Source organism: Terrapene carolina, unplaced genomic scaffold (genome assembly GCF_002925995.2).
Source record: "Terrapene carolina triunguis isolate 2854851 unplaced genomic scaffold, T_m_triunguis-2.0 Scaffold66, whole genome shotgun sequence".
Lineage (NCBI taxonomy): Eukaryota > Metazoa > Chordata > Testudines > Emydidae > Terrapene > Terrapene triunguis.
This window is the reverse complement of record NW_020664417.1, coordinates 28,365,758-28,387,584: the sequence shown is the minus strand read 5'-3', so window position 1 is coordinate 28,387,584 and position 21,827 is coordinate 28,365,758. Positions and strand designations below refer to the sequence as shown.

Here is a 21,827-nt window from a genome sequence, read left to right as displayed (position 1 = left end):
CTTTGTTTGTTTTACATTTTGTTTTGTTTTAGATGTAAGCAGAGTCAGGATGAGCTCTACCCTGACATCTGGTGGTGAATTATGGCGAGGGTGGAAAAGAACTTCAGGGGCTGATCTTGTTTGCATAGGCACACCCACCCGCCTAGCCTGGGACAACAGCAACTGAAAGTGGTTACTTTGGCTGGTGTGGGATCCCCAGTTTCTCTGTTATTAGGGCAGGAAGAATAAAGTGTTGTTACCCTGATTCTGTGAATCAAGGCCAGTGGAACTGTTGTATGACAGAGGGACTCACCATTAACTAAGTAGCACTCGCTAGACAAGGGGCATGGGTTACAAAACTCAGTGAATGGAGAGAGGCTGGGGACAGCTATTTGTACTGGATGGTATGGGTCCCTTTTGAAGGTCTGAAACACCAATTGCACCACCTTCTCTCGCCACTGTTGAATAGCAGAGCTAATTTTTATTCTATTAAGAGTCTAATTATAGGTGGCTATGCTGAATTCACTTTGGGCCAATAGTGCACTAGCACTGGGGCTCCCCTACTACACGCTGAAATCACTATGAGCTAAGATCACTGAGTGCTGTGTTAACTAGTGGGGGAGTCTGAAGATTTATTGCTAACTGGTAAGCTGAGCAGTTTGTGGGACCGTTGGTGCGGCCCACGGGACGGTGAGCGGAGCAGCTTGTGAGATGGCTGGAGCGGCTGGTGGAGTGGAGCGGCTCGTGGTGAAGGCTGCAGCAGAACCCCATGGAGAGGCGGGGCAGTTGGCCTCGGACCACGTAAGGTGCCCCTCAATACCCTGCGTGCCCCTTTCTTCCCCCCATTTCTACCCAGGCTGGGGGGGGGTAAGACTCTGCAGATAAACTTTTGAACTCTGGGGCTGCACTGACCAGGGACAGAGACTTTTGGGTTGTTGGACTTTTGGGTGAGTTTTGGGTTGCTGGACTCAAGAGACTTTTGGGGTGTTGGACTTTTGGGACTTTGGGGGTGGGTCTTTTGCTCATGGTTTGTGCTATGAATCCTGTTTGTGGTGTTTTCCCAATTTAATGCCGATGTCGTTTACCTCATGTTATTAAACATTTTCTGCTACACTCAGACTCCGTGCTTGCGAGAGGGGAAGTATTGCCTCTTAGAGGCGCCCAGGGGGGTGGTATGTAATTGTCCCAGGTCACTGGGTGGGGGCTCAAGCCAGTTTTGCATTGCGTTATTGAAACAGAACCCCTAGATACTGAACCCGGCCTTTGTTGCTGCCAACTCAGATGGGCAGAAGGGTTACATATGTATGGAGTTAAAATTATTTTTTAAAAGAATCAAAAGGGTTTTGTAGCAGTAGATGTGAATGGGTGTGCAAACCTCACACTGGCCAGGAAAAGGTTAACAAGCATCTGTGCGCTTAATCAGCCCTAACCTGCTACACCTGCGTTAGGTGCTAGACTTGGGGGGAGGAGTTAAAAGGAGAGAGCCCAGACCACTACCAGGTTGGCTGTGAAGAGGAACAGACTTCTAGCTTTCACTCTGAGCCAGGAATTGCTTGAAAAACTGCTGCCTGTCAGAACCCTGGAAGGAAAGGTAGGCCTGAAGTGAGATTATTGTAATGGTGTGCTACAATGCTTTGTTTGTTGCTTCATAAAGCTGATACAGGTGGTGCCTTGCCTAAAAGGGATGATAGCCAAATAAAAAACTTGTCTTGTATACCTGACTAGTGACCTTGTAGTGATTGTCTGTGATCCTGTCACACCAGGCTAATGAGATCATGAAATATCTTGAAGCAAAATCCCCTGTGAGCCAGGTCTGAAATGTAAAGTGCATTTATTTATGGTGTGGGTTTTTTTATTTTATTTTATTTTATTTTATTAAAGTGACACTCTTATATTGCCATTTTCTTTCTCAATAGAGCTGTTCATTTTGTGTATGCAGGCTCATTTATATATTTACATGTCCCCTATTACCATAGGATCTAAGCACCTTCTAAGAATTATTTATATTTTTTTAAAAGTCTCTCTTGATTCCTATCTTTTAAAAGAAATAGCTTGTTAGTTTTAATTGTGTGTGTGTGTGTGTGTGTGTGTGTGTGTGTGTGAATAACTTCCTAAGGGGCAGTCAAAGAGATGAGTTGTGATTTTTAGTGAGGTTGGTGTTCTTCTTTTGAAATTATGACTACCCTTCTGAACATATATGGGAGCTCAATGTCTCAGAGGATGAAGTGATCTTTTATGAAGCTAGTGCCAGTCCTCTGGAGAGCTTTGAATTTCCGCATCGAGACATTGAACTGGGCTGTGAATCCATTGGGGTGTTAGCACCCTGATGCTTTGCTCTCTTCACTGTTTCTGTCAATCTGTGTTGCTAAGCATAGAGGTTGCTATGATTTGCATAAGTAGGAGATGTTTCGAGGCATGTGGCCTCCGTCCTAGTTATAAGAAGTTGCAGTAATACGTGGAAGCCTGGGATACGTGGAACCTCTAGCCAGAATTGTCCAATAGGATAGAGCACAGGCTTTTAGCTTGTCATGGATGCATGCTTATTGGGTATCCTAGCCTTCGGCAGACAACTTTTCCTACATGAATTCGCTTTCACACTATCATCAGTTCAGTCTTAACTATGTTAAGCTATAGCAAGCAGCCCTTCATCCAGGTTCTGATTTTGGTTAGAGATTTTTAATGTTGGGAATTGGTCCTGTTTAACTTTTTGAAAAAGCATTTGGTGTTACCTGCTGGTACTTCAGACCGTGATATCTCGCCAGCTTTTTTAGAAGTTTGGGACTTGTGTTTTGTATGAATGAGTGTAGGACAGCTTACCTACTTGATATAATTGTCTGACTATCAGAGTTAATTCAAAGGAGTTCTTAGGAATAGCAAACGGGAAACAAAACAATGGTCAGATAAGACATCTGCAGTCAACAACTTTAAGGGAGTTAAGATAATAGTGAGGAAGCTACTAATTGGAAGGATGCTATTTTCTGGTGCCAGCTGTTTTTTGACAAGGCTGGAGTCTAGATTCAAAAAGGCCAATGAACAGTTGAGAACCCTACCGAGAGAGGCAGGGTGGGCATGAGTGGGCAGCAGTTACTTGGGCAAGACACAAAGGCAGAGTGCTGCAGATTTTCTTCTCCAACCAGCAATAGATGGGCTAAGTGGAGCTTACGAAACTTTGCAAATAAAGGATAATGTTTAGGTGAGACTTCTGTTTTAACTCCTTTCTCTGAATATGTACCTTTAGGTGACCAAATAGTTTGTTTTGAAGGACCTGTTTTGAATCACTTTAGTCAGCTGCTGGTCACAAGGTCCTGAAAGAAAGTTCAAATGCCAAATACAGTTAGGCCTATTGATTATCATGAATGGTAAATGGGGACTTTGGCCCACAGACTCAGTGACAGTGTGGTAGGACTGCATTGTTTCACCCAGAAAGGGGTGATGGTAGCAAAGTTTACCAGCAGGGCACATTCAAGAGGGACTGCAAAGTGAAGCTCACCCTCTAACTGTGATCACCCAGTAAGAATCCATAGGTGAGGGTCTTAGAGGTGGAGAAACAGCTGCCTGTAATGTACCTGTGAGTCAGAATGTGAAGGATCTCAGCCATTTCAGTGCATTTCAATGCACCCCTGCATTGGGGTTGGGAAAAAGGCATCATTCATGAGTTAAATAATGCACAGAGACCCAGTAGGATGAGTATGGCTAGGAGGTGATCATCTGCTGGTGCTGCAACTGCAGTCTCTGTATCCTTCTCTGACCTTAAGTCTGACAGGCATCAGGCTATTGGCATTTAATGGGTGCTATTAGAAATTTTTTCCATCTTCTTGATTCTTTTGCTTAGAAAAGGAAGGATAAACACCGGGCAATAATTAGTTCAGCTCATGCATTATGAACACAAATTTTAACCCTACCCTAACCCTCGTCTTTACCCTGAGTTGGATATAGCAGAACATGGCAATTGCATTTTAGTGACCCCAATAATACACTTTTTTTGAGTCAGGAGTGCTTACAGTTCTCAGATTGTTCTAACTTATGCCAGCTTGATGAACCAGGGCATTTTTGGCCATCTATCCTTTTTATTTTACTTCTGGGCTTCCTGATGATTGCCTGGCTGCTACTCAACAGATATTTTGTGTTGTCCCCAGCATCATTCTCTAAACCAAGGGAGAATGATCCAAATTCAAACACAGCTGTAGCCCTGCCCATGAAGGCTCAGTATAGGGGGAAAAAAACAATGCCCCTCATGAGAGGCGCTCTCCCTGTGGGGTTGTCTGCTGGGCCCCCAACTTCTGCCAATTCCTCTCATCTTTTGCTGTCTGAAACCCCTGGATGGGAGTCTTCGCTACCCTCAACACAGAAGCAGCAAGCATTTTTGCCTTCCTGAGAGAGAGAGAGAGAGAGAGCACTAGGTAGAGGCAGCAGCAATGCTACGCCCACCAGAACAGGTGCAATAGCCAGATAGGCAACATCTCAACTAGAGGGAACCAACCACCCCTCAATCTCAGAAGGACAAATGGGTCCCTCTAAGAACAAATTGAGCCCAGAATGATGTCCAAGCCTGACAGAGGACAAGCAAAGTCCCATTGAGTGTGAGTCAAGACCAGCAGATGTCAGAGGAGGATTCAAGCTCCACCATGGGCGGGCAAGGTTGAAGGCATAGGTGTCTACCTCATTTTGGTATCTGTCTCAACTGGGTGGAGCTTGGGAGAAGGCCAATGTGCCCCCTCCCTCTCTCCGGCCATTTCAAGCCTTGGGTACATGACTAGAAAGAACTCAGCTTGACTTTTAAAAGCCTGAGTGAGTTTTGCAGAGCTGATTGTTGAGGAACAAAAGTCTTCACCCTTCTAGACTGAGCAAATTTGAAACAGAATTGTGTGGAGATAATAAACATGGAGCCCTATAGTGACACTTATATTCACATTTCTGAGGGTAATCTCATCTTAATAGGATTTATAGACAAATTGGCTTCTTTAAGAACTTGCTGAGACAAGAACTTTTTTTATTTCTAGAGGTCTTGGATTTTGAAAGGTATTACTGACTCTGATAGTTTTGTTCTCAAGATGGAAAGGTGTATAAAAAACCCTTTCTGTATCTCCTGCCTTTAGTCATGATTGAGGGGAAAAAGAGAGCTGAGTTCCTTTTCATTTTGCTGCTTTCCTCAAGACTCTGAACAGGTAGTATTGAAATATGTCCTATTGAAAACATTTAGGTTTTCTTTTTGGAAGCACTCTCCTTTACAGAATATTGATATTCATTTTTTTTTTGTGAGAGCAGGCTGCACCGTTTCTCATTTCTAAAGAATGTATTTCAATTTCACAGATGGAATGCATAATTCCAAAAGACTACTTGCAGCATTTTTTCAATACATATTGAGATTTTTTTAAAAAAAGTTCTGATTAAGGAGCACATCTTTAACAGCAGGGGCAGCCAAACGGACAGTCAAGAAACTGCTTTTTAAATTGCGTGAGTACAGAAAGCCAGCTATGAAAATGAATTGTGGAACCTTTAAATGATATATTTTATGCAGGACTGAAATCCAGCACTCCTATAAGAAAGAAACTACTGTTTCAGATAGTTTGCTTCATAAATGATTATATTATGTTGGCCAGATAGTTCCATTAAAATGTTTGAAATTCATTCAATATGTTAATGTTGACAAGCACCCATCCAGTGTATCAATTCACTTATAACTTACTTCTCATGCATATCTTGAAGAATTTTTACAAAAGAGCACATATGAGTGGTGAAAAAAGAAAATGTCAGTGACATACAATGAGCAAAGCAAGAGTAAGCAAACAGGTCCAGGATTTTGCTACATAAGCCATTTTAACAAAATAAATAGAAAAACCTTTAACTGTGATTTAAAGCATGAAAAGATGTGACAGACCTAATGTTGTTGAGCCAAATATTCTAAAGAATAAAAGTCCTTGTCCTGGCAGTTTAAGGGCCAGGTCACTAGCTGTAGATGAATGGGGGTATGTTTATATTGCAATTAAAAACCCTATGGCTGGCCCAGGCCAGCTGATTTGGCATCACAGAGCTTGGGCTAAGGGGCCGTTTAATTGCATTGTAGATGTTTGGGCTCAGTCTGGAGCCTGGACTCCAGGTCCTTGTGAGGTAGGAGCGTCCCAGAGCTTGGGCTGCAGCCCAAGCCTGAATGTCTACGCTACAGTTAAATAACTCCTTAACCTGAGCCCTCTGAGCTTGATTCAGCTGGCACAGGCCAGCCTTAATTGTCTAATGGCAGTGTGGACATCTCCCATTAAGGAAACATCCAGGATATGTATACTGATATGGAGGAAAAAGCAGTTAAAGTTAGGACTGAGACCTTCTCTAGCAAGGTAAGGTTTTTAGATGCAGTCAACTGCTTCAGTGGTAAGTGTAATGAACAAAGGTCAATGGCTATGCTCTGTGGCAGATTTGCCAATTTATACCTGATAAGAGCTTTCAGTACCAGATAAAACCACCAAAATGATGACACTGGAATTCCAAATTAAAAGGATTTGCTGTGGATTAGGGTGGTAGAGTCCACAGAAATTGAGGCATAGATAAGTCTCTGTAAATAATATACTTTATTAACTATATTAAATTTCTATATTGCCTCTGTGTGAAGGAACCCAAATGACATTACACTTCTCTCACCACTGAAATGCAGCCAGCTTTGATGTGAAACACAGCAGGGTAGGAGAAGGTGTGGGGGGGGGGGGGATGAAAAACATCCCTCCGTTAATTATTTTTATTTAATGATTTCTCTAAAGTGCAGATTTTTCCTTCAGACTTAGCCATGTTTTTTTATTACAAATTTGATGCATGAGAGAGTTGCTAGTGTATATTTAGCACTCTTTTGTCAGCCGCTGGGGAACTCAGTAATTTTGTTCTATGTAAAGAAACATAATGAAAGTATAGACTCTATTATACAGAAGATTTTTTGTAAAATGTGATTTATATGTAAATGCCATTAGCTTGATATTTTTGCAATTTTCTGAATGTCTATTTAGCTTCCACAAATAAATTTATGAAGTAATTATAACTGGATTGTAGTTACTAAGCATATTTCATATTAATATCATTATATAATGATACTGAATTATTTTAATGAACAAGGCACCTGTGCTTCTATGTGTGAATAAAAATTGGAGTTTAGCTTGGAGATTCATTCCCTTAGGGGATCAGAAGTCCATTACAATGAAAAGAGGATCCTTCTCTTGGCCTTGTTTCTGTCTCACCACCTTTTGAAGCCCTGCTTCACAGCCTCAATTAGAAGGATGGTGGAAGAATGGGTGGGTTTCCAATTACAGCCAGTCTCCCTTATCCTACCAGAAAGCTCACTTTTTAAGTTACTTGAGGCAAAATGTAGTCTCTCACTATGAAATTAAGTGAGCTGTCAATCCCAACTCCTGCAAACTCTGGAAAGAGAGACCAAGATCCTACAAGAAAGCTTTACTTCTGATAAATTCAATCCCAGAAAGATTTATTGGACCTCATTAGCACTGACTTCAGTATAGCAGGTATGTTTGTTCCCTAGCACACACTTACTTTCACTCTCCCTTGATACTGTTAGCCCACATGTCCAACATGTAAAAATGTTTAGCTTTAATATTCAAGCTAGAGACTTCAAGAAAAATTACATAAATTTATGGGACAACAGAATCCGCTGCATCACTGTTTAACTGAGGTTGGAATTAGTGTGCTGACTAATTGTTGCTTGGCGTTGCTTGGCTATTTTTTATGGCTTCATTGAGAAAGTGATTGCTGAAAAGTTGAACTGTTTTGTTTATTTTTAATAGTTGATTTGGAAGTATGTATTTTATTCATTTACTTATTGCTATTTTAGTGGATTTTTTCCATCACAGCAATGAAATTCATAAACCGTAATCAAGCCACCTAAAACATCTCAGTAAATTGCTGACTCTGTGGTATAGTTCAGTGGAAATAAAACAGAAATGGAGTCACTTAATACCCTAAAGAGCAGCCTGATGTGTGCTTAAGCTAAGCAGAAGAAAATGGGGGAAGAACGCTAAGTTTATATTTAAAAAAAAAAAGAGAGAGAGAGAGGAGAATAGGGTGTTTTTTTTTTTTCTTTAAGCCACATCCCTTAATGGAGCTGGTTCACCACTTTTATGCCAGATTTGTAACACAAGGATCAATCAAGCTCAATATATCAAACTAAACCATAAAGCAAAGATCAGGCTTGAGCCATCAATAGGAATCACGAACCTAGATCAGAACCAGGAATTACCTAGTCCAGAATCCTCCTTCTGACAGGGGCCAGAGACAGGAGCTTTAGAGGAAGGTGCATGAAATGTGATTGTTCCACATCTGTGCACTTCGAATTAATCTCCCATGAAGGTGTCAACCTAATATGCAATAGTTGGAGATTGATTTAAATGCTGAAGCATGGGGTTTTGTATGCCTTCCAATTTTTTTGTTAACATTAACTGTTACAATTCTGGATATTCTTGTTCATAAATATCCAAACTCTTCTTGAATCTTGCTAAATTTTTGGTCTCCATGTCATTCTGCAGCAATCAATTCCAAAATCTAATTACATTTTGCTTGAAAAACTAGTTTCCTTTATCAGATTTGAATTTGCCACCTTTCATTTTCATTGAATGTCAACCTTCTCTAGACCATTAATTTTTCTGTCATGTCAACTCTTATTCATCTCCTTTCTAAGCTAAACAATCTCAATCTTCAGTCTCTCCATGTAAGAGTTTAGGCCCTTAATTGTTCTCATCATGTTTCCCTCAATATCCTTTTTGAGATGGGATCACCAGTACTGTGCACAATATTTCAGATGGAGGTTATACCATTGATTGATGTAATAGACTGATAATTTCCACATTCTCTATCCCACTCTGACTCAGAGGTCCCCAATCTGTGGGGCACACCCTCCTAGGGAGGTCATGGAGGAACATTTATGGGGGCACAGTTGGGAGCACCACCCAGCTCCGCTCCTGGCTCTGGGGCCCCATGCCACCATCTCCACTGCCACTCCCAGCTATGGCCCCAGCCTTGGCACCCTTATCCCTGTCTGTGTCCCCTTCACTCCTGGAAATCTGGCCCCAGCTCCAGGAGGTTGGAGATGGTGTGGACAGGGGTAAGGGGGTGTGTGATAAATGGGGGGAGGAGGGGTAGCTCCCTTTTATGGACACCCAGCCCCAGCCAGTTAGCTACAAAACCCCTGTTAGTAGCTATTCTCCACTTTCTTTACCTGTAAAGGGTTAAAAAAGCCCATAGGTAAAAGGAAGGGAGTGGGCACCTGACCAAAAGAGTCAATGGGAGGGCTAGAACTTTTTAAAATGGGTGGGGGAGGGCGACAGACTTTCCCTTTGTCTGTCTGTCCGTTCTCCAGAGAGAGGGGACAGAGAAGAGACAGGGCTGGAGCTATGAAAATCACCAGATCATAGCTAGACATGACTCAATTTCAAGCCCCAGATATGTAAGTAGATCAGGAAATGTCTAGAAAGATGTGATTAGGTTTCTCTTTTTTTTTTTATTTCTGTAAGGCCTGTGGATTCCTCTGCTAACCCTCAAATGCTTTGTTTTGCTTGTAACCATTAAGCTGGACCTCAAGAAAACCATTCTTGTTGCTTAATTATATTATTTGCTCTTTTTAAATCTAGCAATCGCCTAAGTTCCAGATGTATTTTCTTTCTCTTTTTTTTTTAAATAAAATTTACCTTTTTTAAGAACAGGGTTGGGTTTTTTGTGTCCTAACAGTTTGTACATGTGTTTAATTATCTGGTGGCAACAGCTGATTTCATTTATTTTCTTTCTCAGCTCTTCACTGGAGGGGTGTGTGAAAGGGCTTGAGGTTACCCCACAGGGAGGAATTCCCAAGTGCTCCTTCCTGGGTTTTTTGCACTTGGGCTGTGGCAGCATCTACCCATCCAAGGTCAGAGAGAAGCTGTAACCTTGGGAGTTTAATACCAGCCTGGAGTAGCCAGTATTAATTTTTAGAATTCTTGCAGGCCCCCAGCTTCTGCACTCAAAGTGCCAGAGTGGGGAATCAGCCTTGACAGGGTGCATGAGGTAAAACGTTTGCGGACCACTGTTGTACATCCTACTATCTTGTTGGCTTTTTGGACCACAGCTGCACATCAAACATAGAACTTTCCACAGTGATGTCCAGGTTCTCTTCCTGAATTGATGTTAACTTGGAACCCTGTAAGATACGAGTACTCCAGATTTCCCCCTCCAATGTGTATTACTTTGCATTTATCAGGTTTGAACTTCATCTGCCATTGTTGTCCAATCACCTAGCTTGGGCGGGTCCTCTGAAGTTGCTCAGTCTTCTCTGGATTTGACTAACATCAATAACTATTCACTTTTAGAGGAGCAACATACATGGTTGCTGCTACCTCTAGCAAAATTGTTATCCTTAGTAGATTTAGCCCTCCAAAAAAATCATACACTTATTAGATCAGAATTTAAACAATTTCCTACATTAAAACATACAATATTTTTAATATGCCTCAACCAAATTTCTAATTCAAGTGGGGTGCAAAACTCCTTGTATAATGAATGAGTGCAAAATGGCATTGCTCTGCTGATGCAAAACTTCCTTAAATCTGGCAGATCAAGATCCTAGAGGAATATTCCTGGGTAGAGGATTCCTCAGGTGATTCAGAGCAACTGTGGAAAACTCCTGTACTATCCATGCATATCCACCAGTGCCAATGGCATGGCTGGATTCCCCTTAGACGCTGGTATTCTCTGGTCCCAAAACAGCCCATTATGTGGACCGATGCTTGGGGGCACCAGGAGCAGGGGAGCACTTCTGCAACTACATCTGTGCCAGTATATCATTAACAAGTGATCTGAAGCTGGCAAGAGTCGCTGGCGGGGACAATTCTACCCCCACTTACAACAGACAAGACTTTTTTGGTCTAGCTGATTTTTAGGTGTATGACATTCTGTGGTGCAATCCAGATCAGTGAGGGGTTGTCACCACCTCCCCTGAAATGTGCGGTGTCTCTCAAAACTTTTCTGCTGTAGCTCCCAACCTGGGCTCCTCACAAACAGCATGTATGTCACAACCTGAGTGTCTGAGTATAGCTGCAGCCTGCTAACAACACTGAGCCCAGCAGCCTTAGTTTCTACCTGCAGGATGACCCCCAAAACTCTGTCCCAAATTTCCCCCAACCATGTATTCTGCACTGTCCTGCCTTCTCCTGTATAGTCCAGATATTGGAGGTCTGTTGCCCCTGTAAGGGAACAATATTTAACAGTTGATTACTTTAAATGGAGTTACTACACAGCCCAATTTAACCACAACATTGGAATACTTTTAATTAGAGTGGCATTGAGAAGTGCGGGGGCGGGGGAACCCAGAGGGACAAAGGATTCCACTGTGACAGGTTGGATCACAGAAACCCCCTTGGGGCTGCCAACTGATGTTCCAAGACTACTTCTGCCCCTGCTCTCCTTCCCTGGCAGCTTAGGACTTCAGTGCCCTGGCTGGTTTGAGCCAGACTCGCTAGCCTGCTGCAAACCCAGACCCAGGGTCTGAATCAGTCAAGCCTACAGCTGTTAAGGGACGTGGAACTTACAGAAGTGTTCTTGTCTTTAACACTCAGATGCCCAACTCCCACTGGGGTTGAAACCCAAATAAATCTGTTACCTTGAATAAAGCTTATACATGATAAACTCCTAAATTGTTTGCCCTCTATGACACTGATAGAGAGATATGCACAGCTGTTTGCGTGCCCTCCCAGGTATTAATACATATTCTGGGTTAATAAGTAAAAAGTGATTTTCTTAAATATAGAAAGTAGGATTTAAGTGGTTCCAAGTAGTAACAGACAGAACAAAGTGAATTACCAAGCAAAATAAAATAAAACACGCAAGTCTATGTCTAATACAGTAAGAAACTGAATACAGATAAGATCTCTCCCTCAGAGATGTTTCTTTCACAGACTGGATACCTTCCTAGTCTGGGCACAATCCTTTCCCCTGGTACAGCCCCTTCCAGCTCAGGTGGTAGCTAGGGAATTCCTCATGATGGCTGCTCTTTGTTCTGTTCCACTCACTTGTATATCTTTTGCATAAGGTGGGAATCCTTTGTCCCTCTGGTTTCCCACCACCTCCCCCCCGCAAATGGAAAAACACCAGGTTAAAGATGGATTCCAGTTCAGGTGACATGATCACATGTCACTGTAAGACTTCATTACCGACAGGGTCAATATGTAACCTTAAGCAAATCACTTGGTAGCACTGATATGAAGCCAAGTATATTAAAGAAGGTGAGGTGCTCAGATGATTTAGTAGTTGGACCAAATCAGACAGATGGTGTGGATAGGTGAGCTTACTCCGCTAGACATTGGGCCCTGGCCTGTGCAGACCAGGAGTTGCACTGATGCAGCTATCTATACCAACGGCTGCAATCCATTCTAGACAAGGTTGTGAGTGTGCCTTAGCAAAAAAGTTCTTTACTGTATATACTATGGGAATAGTGTCTTGAGAGAAGCAGGAGGAAGAGAAACTGTTGTTGGCTAGCTGAAGTTGTTCAAACATAGCTGCCTTTGTTGGCATTTTGAAAATGGAGCTACACCTGTGAACTGCAAGATTTGCTGATGATATTACCATCAAAAACACCTGCTCAGGTGTATAAATTGTGGGGTGGGGGGAGGGGGAAACCTGGGAATTCACTATACTCTCTTGGCATCCTGTGACAATGCTGCCCGTGGGAGCCAGCTGAGGTCACTCAATCAGGGTGAACCCCAAACAGAATGGGGCAAACAAACCCCAAACGCTGGTGGATATTCCAATACTTAGATTTACCAAGACAGCACAAAACAGCTTCTATAGTACCTTACTGGTTACTCAGAAGTCCAAACCACACACTTTCCTTAAAGTACCCAGCCTCAGGCCTCCATCCAGACACACATGTCAGATATGATGATGATGATGATTACTGAAATTCTAAGAGAGGTTCTTCCAATCCCAAAGGATTAGTCACACGCCCAGCTTCAATTAGAACTTAGATCTTACCCAAAATACACGCTTATAGCCAATTCTTATTAAATAAGCTAAAATTTATTAAAAGGAAAGAGAGTGTTGGTTAAAAGATCAATATACATACAGACTTGAATTCAATTCTTGAGGTTCAGATACATAGCAGAGATGAGCTTGTAGTTGCCAAAAGTCCTTTTAGATATAGTCCAGAGGTTATAGTCCAATGTCCATATTCAGGGTGACTCCACTCAGTGACTGGGGATCTCAATCCTTATGGCTTAAGGTTTCCCCCTCTTGAAACCCAAAGCAGATCTGAGATGAAGAAGGATCGTGTCCCAGGTTTCTTATACATTTCCAGCAGCCTTTTGGCCTGGGAAAACAATAGGCTTAACTCTCCTTCTCCCAAACATCCTGGAAATTAGCACAGGGTAATTTATCCATTAAACAGTTCAGATACAGGTTACCACAACCTTCAAAGAGACATATAGACAATAATACTATTTCACTCAAGTGTCTTCCTAAATGTTAATACTCCTTTTTTGATCTTTGAATCAAAGCTATAGCAATAGACAAGACTTGTTTGCTTACATCACAAGACCTGAGCAAACACCTACTCTTCTACCTCTAACAATCCAGACTTGCATTTCAAAGTTCTATTCATTTACATATCTTCCTAACCAGTCTCTAAAGTTCAACCATGGGTCAGGTCAGTCTGTGAGTTAATTAACTCTTTCTGGCCCTGTCACCTTTCAATGAGATTATATTACACTCATAACTTCACACATCCACTTATTTCTTTCCCGATGAAGTAATTACCACACCTGGTATCATTTGGAAATTGTGGCAGTATCATTTCCCCCTATATTTTAATGTATTTTTGCACTTTTGCAAAAAGCACTGTGCTCTCTTTTTCTGTTAGTGTGGTTGTGATTATCCCCTGCATTTTTATCCAGCTATCCTCTGAATTCTTCTCTTCATGCAATAAGAGCAGGAGAACTTACATGCACCATTTACAGGAAAAAAAACATTTCAAGCAATTAGGTCCTGAGAGTTCCCACACACAATAAGACCCCTTAAGAAAAGAAACCAGCCTGAGAGATTCAAGGCTCTACTTGTTGTTTGTCTTAAACTACTCGAAAGGTTTTCTTCTTGTGCTTATGCCTAACTCTCATCTGTGTTAAGGTAGACAATCTTAAATACTCTATGGACCCATCTACTTGATCTTATTTTATTATAGTAATCCTTGATTGAGGCCTTACAATCATGAAAGACACAGGTTTGGGCAGGGCCGGCTCTGGCTTTTTTGCCGCCCCAGGCAAAAAAGCCTCCGGCCGCCCTCCCCCCCCATAGGGGGGGGGAGGGCGGCTGGCTGGAGCCCCGGGGGGGGGGGGGCGGGCCCCGGCGGGGCCGCCGCCCTCCCCCCCGCGGCGGGGGGGGGGGCGGCCGGAGCCCTGGGAGGAGGGCGGCGAGCCCCGGCGGGGGCTCCGTTCTCCCCCCGGTGGCCAGAGCGCAGGGGCCAGAGTGCCAGGGGGGAGGGCGGCGAGCCCCAGTGGGGGCTCCGCTCTCCCCCCGGCAGCTAGAGCGCAGGGGGCAGGGCGGCGAGAGGGTGGCAAGCCCCGGCTGGGGGGAGGGCAGCGAGCCCGGCCGTGGCCCCGCTCTCCCCGGCGGCCGGAGCGCCGCGCCGCCCCCCTCCAGGTGCCGCCCCAAGCACAAGCTTGGTGGGCTGGTGCCTGGAGCCGGCCCTGGGTTTGGGGGTGTGTGTGTGGTGATTCTCTCTCCTCCCCCCCCCCACGTGACACATACAGCTATAGATGTGGCCCGTTGCTACTGCTACAGTACATTAGGAAAACAGAAGATTTTTCCCCTTACTGAAGTGCTCTGGGATTACTTTATTACTGATATTTGCTTAAAATCTAACACTGTCTCTAATAAAATATGTCTTAGACTTGGAAAAGATAAAACCCCTTCAGATAAAATAAGACACAACTCAAACCTTCACCCAAAAGTTGAACCAAACTCAAATCTGCTCTTTGCTCAATTTCTCAGAAGTTTGATGAACATTTAATATTTTTCATCCAGGCTCATTTTAGGTACATTAGGCTAATAATGTTTTTAGGACTTCTTCTAAGACACTGTTTAATAACAAAAAGGAGGCAGTTCCGAATTTGTGTTTCAGTACACATGTGCTGATCATTAGAGTGAATGTGCTCTTTCATGGAGACTTTATTTGTACTTGATTTAACTAATCATAGAAATGTAAGGCTGAAAGGAACCTCAGGAGGTCATGTGGTGCGTTCTCCTGTACTGAGGCAGGATTAAGTATACCTAGACCATCCCTGACTAGAGTATATCTGCAGGTTTTCAAGAACAGGCTAATCATAGGGATCCCATAGCCTCCCTAGGTAGCCTGTTCCAGTGCTTACTTATAGTTAAAAAGCTTTTTTTCCTAATATCTAACTTAAATTTCCCTTGCTGCAAACTAAGATCATTACTACTTGACCTATTGTCAGTGGACATGCAGAACAATTGATCACCATCCTCTTTATAACAGCCCTTTAATATTATTGAGTTATCAAGTCCCCTGTAGTTGTCTTTTCTGTTCTTGCAGCCTTGTCTTATAGGCAGGGCTGGTGCAAGGATATTTTGCGCCCTAGGCGAAACTTCCACCTTGCACACCCGCCCCCCCCAAATAAATCACATACATTATACACAATACATGGTCACAAAGTAACAGAATTTATGTTTCCACGCTTTAAGTTTAGCAAATTTAGAAACAAGTTCCTCCAAGTCAATGCTGTGAGCAATGTCATTTTCTATTGACAAGATAGATAGCCCAACAAGTCTTTGTTGCAACATTGATGTTCGCATGTATGTTTTTATCAACTTGAGCTTCAAGAAGCTTCGCTCACCACTGGCCACAGAAACTGGGAGTGTCAAAAGGATGCGAAGAGCAATAACTGTGTTAGGGACACTATCTGGCAGCTTATTTTCCCATATGAAGTTCAATACATCTTGCGGTGATGAACTCCTTTGGACTCGTCTTGCAATAGCTTGCAATTCACTGCACAAGTCAAAGGCATCAATATCTTTGGATTCACCATGTTGCAAAGCTTGCTCCAGATTCAAGCAATGTTCCATAATTTGCGATGGTGTTTTATTTTGCAAACTGTAAACATCATATATGAAGCCAAATACTGAACTAATTTGCTGCATCAATGTGAATCTTTCTTCAACCAAATGTATTGCTTTGTCAATGACTGCAAAGTAAAAGTTCACTTTGAATTTTTCTTTTGGATTATAAATAGGTTCGTCATCTGCTTCATATGTGAACTGCTTCCTCTTCTTTCTAATACGGATTGGATCTGGTTCAAAAAGTGCCGGTACATCCAACTCCTCCACAAGTTCACCTGCATCTACCAATGTTTTCTCAAAGGCTGCGTTGCTTCTGCGGCCCACAAGAAACTTCTTGGTTTCTCCAAGTTGATTAATGTCATCACATATGTCGAATTCTTTTGCCTGAAGTTGTTTGCTAGTCATGTTGATCTCAAACAATATGTCATACCACAAAACAAGAGAAACAAGAAACTTGAAACTAGAAATGGCTTTTGTAAGAGCCTTTGCATCAGCTTGTGACGTATTGCCAGATCTTGTTAGAGTAGTGACTTCAGAGATGTCTACCAGAGCATCATAGATGTCACCAAGCTGATAGCGAAGAGGTTTCAAGGCATCGATTCGACTTTCCCATCTTGTTTCACTCAATGGTTTAACTGTGAGATTAGATACATGGCATGTTAGAACTTCCCAGAGATGTGTAGAAGCTGAGAAATACACATACACACGTTGAACTAAATCAAAGAAGGCGGTTGCCTCCAAGCAACACTTTGCAGCATCATTAACAACCAAATTCAATGAATGTGCACTGCAAGGAATGAAAAAGGCTCGTGGATTAATATCCAAAATTCTTCGCGGGGCACAGTTTTCTTTCCCTTTCATATTGCTCCCATTGTCGTAGCCTTGACCACGCAAGTTTTCTATAGGCAGTGACATCTCTTCTAACTGGTGAAGAATAGTTTCTGTCATACCAGCTCCAGTTGTCTCCGTAAGCGACACAAATCCCAAGAAGTGTTCCCTTATGCATACTGATTCAGTCTCATTCTCAGTCTCTGAAGTAGGCCTATCCACAAACCAAAAGATCATGGTCATTTGTTCAACATGGCCTGCATCTGGTGTACAATCTAGAATGATCAAAAAGTATTTTGCAGCACGAGCAGATGCTAGGATTTTTTTGTTTGATGGCATTGGATAGAAGCTGAATAAGCTCATTCTGTATGTCTTTCCCTAGGTAATGTACATGCATCTCCTGGTCCTTAATCCTGCAAAGATGCTCATCCATAAGCGGGTCAAACAAAGCTAGATATTCGACAAATTAGAGGAAGTTCCCATTACCAGAAGTGTGCAGTTTTTCTTGTGTTCCCCGAAAGGCCAGGTTTTGTACACCAAGAACTCTGACCAAAGCAATCAGACGTTTTAGTATTTGCTGCCAATACTTTTCTTCTTGCTTAATCAAGCGCAAATGTTCTTCATCAATTGTTCTCTTGTATTTCAATCGCAGTTCAAGTTCCTTCCATGTTTGAACATTTGTCAAATGTTCACTGCTTTTCTCGTGCCCTGAAAGAATTGCAGACATGTTTTTCCAATCCCTTGAGCCTTTTTCAGAAAGAGATGATATGCCAATAGTACTACTGCCAAACAACTTGCAGCAGAAGCAAAAGACAGAATCACTTGATGTGGAATACTGCAGCCACTGACGGTGCATTTCTTCTCCATTAACAAGTCTACGTTTGTAATGAATTGTCAAATTTTCTTTGCTTACTATCTTTGGGAAAATCGAACTGCTGAACTTGTTCCGGCCCATGTTCCACCAGAATTTGTTGACTTGATCATCGCATTTGGCCCAAGTAGCAGGATCACTAAAGCTCAAATTCAAACGAGTGACATTTTCGCTTTCACGGTCTTCCAAGTTTTGATCCTCGCGTGTCTCGTTTGATTCATCTTCAATATTCAGATTATGTTCTTCAAACTCTTCTTCAACTTGTGAAACTCCCATCCCCACCTCCATCTCTGCTTGATCCTTTGGCATTGAACTACCTTCATCTCTGGCCAGTGGATGGAGATATTTCAGAAACGAACCTTCTTGCTTTCTTCTTTTTGCTTATCAGCCTTCCGCTTACGAAATTGTGCCCCAGACTATTTTTTTTTATCTGCCATGAGGCTGCATCAACTGAAAATGGAAAAAAAAGAAATTTTATTCCTATCAGTTCTTTTTCTTGTTCCCTATTAAAAGTAAAGGATAGAGAATACATGTCACTTACTATAATTCACTATTTGAATTTCATCAGCTGTTTGACGTAAATATTGATTAAGAGATCAAGATGACTTTCCCTTAAAATTAAGCAATGTTGATTGTAATCAGAAATACACCCTTTTTAGTCATGTATACTTCCTTCCTTCATATCAAAATCTGACTGGGAGTGCTGCAGAACCCATTCTGTCCAACCAGCCATGCACCTCCAAATGATTAAAAACATCAAATGGTATAAACTCAATTTGAATGAAAAGTTCCATTTTCTAACTAAATAGGTTACACACTCTCAAATGGTTGCCAAGTGCTCTCTGTGGTGGTATGCTCATCTGCTCTAAATGCCTACTAACTTCCTTGTGAGAATAAACTTTGACTTTGATCCAATGAAAGCAGGATGGAAAAGCCCGCTCCCCCTCCCCCAAAGACCTAAGACATGATGGCTGGATGACATAAACAGACACCTGTCCCTCACAGGCACTACCTCATAACATGCCACGTTTGCTCAGGACAGAACATCATAGAGGAATATTATGCATTCAGTGGTCTCTACACTGGTCAAGCAACAGCATGACAACTAACCTAACCAGTCCATCCAACTTTTTTGACTGCTTCTTGGGCACTGGTGAGGGGTAGCGGTGCCAGACTGAGCCCGGTGACAGGGGTGCACTACAAGTCTACAAACCGAGGCAAGGTGCTGGGCCTAGAGTCCTGCTGAGACTGCTGTCCTGCGCCAAGTGGAGCGCAGCCTCCATGAGGAGAGAACTCAAACAAATATCACGCTCCTTCTGCGTGATTCCCCCAAGCACTTCTTCAGGCAGCTGCTATGGGGGTCACTCACAGGCTTAGGCCTGCCTGTTGTAGGCATAACACAGCAGCGGGGCTTAAAACTCAGACAGAGCCACCCAGAGGATTCAGGGGGCCTGGGGCAAAGCAATTTCGGGGGCCCCTTCCATAAAAAAAAGTTGCAATACTACAGTAACATGTATTTGGAAATGTAAAAATTAATTTTTGAATGTATTTCACTAGTTAATTTGTAGTAATTTGAAAATATACTAAATACATTATTTAAAAACATTAAAAGCTGTAATGGTATGTATACATTTGCAATTACATAATGGGCTGTTGCTGGGTGATGGTGATGGTTGGTACCAATGGGCTGTCACTGCCTGGGGGTGGTGCTGCTGTTGCCCAGGGCTAGGTGGGGAGCTGGGCTCTGGGTTGGGGGGTGCCTGGCTCACAGGGGCTGGGCTCAGGGATGTGGGGAGATGGGGTCAGGGGTGTCCGGCTCAGAGGGGCTGGGCTCAGAGCTGGGGGGGGGATGGAGTCAGGGGGTGCCCAGCTCAGAGGGGCTGGGCTCGGAGCTGGGGGTCAGGGCTGTGGGGGGATGGGGTCGGGGGGTTGCCTGGCCCTGTCCCCTCACCATGCCGCTTACCCCCTCTCCCAGGAGCCTCCGACATACTCGTGGGGCAGGGGGAGCCTCAGACATACTCATGGGGGGCCCCTGCGGGGCCTGGGGCAAATTGTCCCACTTGCCCCCCCCCGGGCGGCCCCGAACTCAGATACCGGGCATGACAGAGGCTGGGGCAGGGAGAGGGGGGCACTGGGGCAGCTCAGCTCTGCAGGCTGCCATCCTCTCCAGCCGCCCACACACAAGGGGAGCAGGAGCAGGGACCAGCCACGGACCAAGGGGGCAGAAGCACAGACGTCTGAGGCCGAGCTGTGGGGAAGCGCTTACCTTGCCCAACGAATGGGCGTCGGGGTCCTCTTTCTTCCTCCGCTCCACCAGACCGCCGCCCGAGGCTCTTTTCTTCTCCGTGCCCCCCGCTGGGGCTGACCGTGGAGGCTGAGCCAGGAGGCAGCCGCCTGTTTCCTCCACAAGCCCTGCTGTCGCGCCCGTTGCCGGGCTCGTGCCATGTGCGCTAAGCAGAGCTGTGGAGCTCTGCCCAGCCACCGGCGCCCCCGCCAGCAATGACAGGAATCACATGGGATGGAGCGGCCACTGCACTGGGAGGGAGAGGGAGTCTGAGCCGCACACCATGTCAACGCGCTGCCGGCTCCCTCTCCCTCCCAGCGCAGCGGCCGCTAGAACATTGTAAAAAAAATAAATCAATCAATAAATAAATTGGGGGCACTGCTTTTTGGCGCCCCAAAATCTTGGCGCCCTAGGCAACCGCCTAGTTGGCCTTAATGATAGCACTGGCCCTGCTTATAGGTTGGGTTTTCTAAACCTCTTATTATTGAGATCACTCTCCTCTGAACTCTCTCCACTTTGTTCACGTTTCTTAAAGTGTGGTGCCCCAAATTGGATGCAACACTTTAGCTGAGGCCTCACCAGTACAAAGTAGAATGGAACAACTAACTCTTGTGTCTTACATAGAATATTTGACTCATATTCAAGAAATGAAAATACTCATCCTAGATATTTTTTATATATAATGGGAAAGTAGACTGACCTTTTTCAAAGATGACTAAAGATGTTGGGTGCTTAGATTTTGGGGTATGCAAGTTAAGAAAATCTAAATGTACCTGACTTTCAGAAAGTGCTGAGTAACTGTCCTCTGAGATCCCTTTAAGCTGTTTGTAATTTGGCACCCAGAAATCTAGGCATCCAGAATCACTAGTCACATAACACAACACAAAAGGGACTGTGTACAATAGGAAATTTCTTATCCATTTTTTTCAACAAGAGTATCACTCTGTTACAAGAATGTTAACTGTTGTGTAGATTGAGCTCAGGCACTTTTACTACTGTGTCACGTTAACCTCAAAACTCTTACTGGGTTATCCTCAATCAGACTGTGAAGGTATAGGGATAACTGAATGAATAATTAAGGGCTTCTCATATACGGGTACAGATGAATGGTCTTAGCTAGAGGTTCTGGCAAATATGTGCTACTGAAATAACAATTCTTTGTTTCCAACAGGCAGAATTAATATATAAATCATATACATACAGTGTGTGTGACAGACCTGTGGAGCCAAGACCTAGAACCTGATACTTCACATTCAAAAAATACAGGCTACTAACATTTGCACTAGAGGAGGTCTTTTGTAGCTCATAGCACTGGTAGGACTCTAATCCTTTATTTTAGCCAGCCTCTAGTGGACATATTATGACTACTCGATCTTACAACATGAAAGACAAAAACCTAGCAAAAGGTGAGAGAAAGGGATGCAATTAACAAGTTGAGTGAAATGACATTTGTATTGTGAGGTGTGTGTGCAGTTTGTGTATGCAGAAATTATCCCTGTTGCCCTTTTACCTACAATTACTACCTGGCTAACTTTTGTAGGCATCACAGCCAAAGTTAGCATTGAGGAGGGACTTGAACAACGAGAAGCTAGTTTGAATTGTTTGATTGAATTGGCCCTGCAGACATTGGTTCTCCACTTGCAAAGTACTCCCTTCTCTTCATGTGTCGTTATATAATGTCTGCATCTGTAACTTTCACTCCATGCATCTGAAGAAGTGAGGATTTTTTACCCACAAAAGCTTATGCCCAAATAAATGTTAGTATTTAAGATGCCACCGGAC

The 21,827-nt window shown here is 43.4% G+C and overlaps 1 protein-coding gene across 1 annotated transcript; it reads right to left on the bottom strand.

Moving 5' to 3' along the window:
• Positions 1-15,633: 15,633 nt before the first annotated feature.
• Positions 15,634-17,356, bottom strand: LOC112114712 (zinc finger MYM-type protein 1-like; the record flags this gene model as incomplete). Its single annotated transcript, XM_024211561.2, is given in 3 exon segments — positions 15,634-16,629; positions 16,918-17,214; positions 17,216-17,356. Coding segments are annotated over 3 exon segments (1,434 nt in total), but the record flags the coding sequence as incomplete, so codon positions are not given.
• Between the last annotated feature and the right edge of the window lie 4,471 nt (positions 17,357-21,827).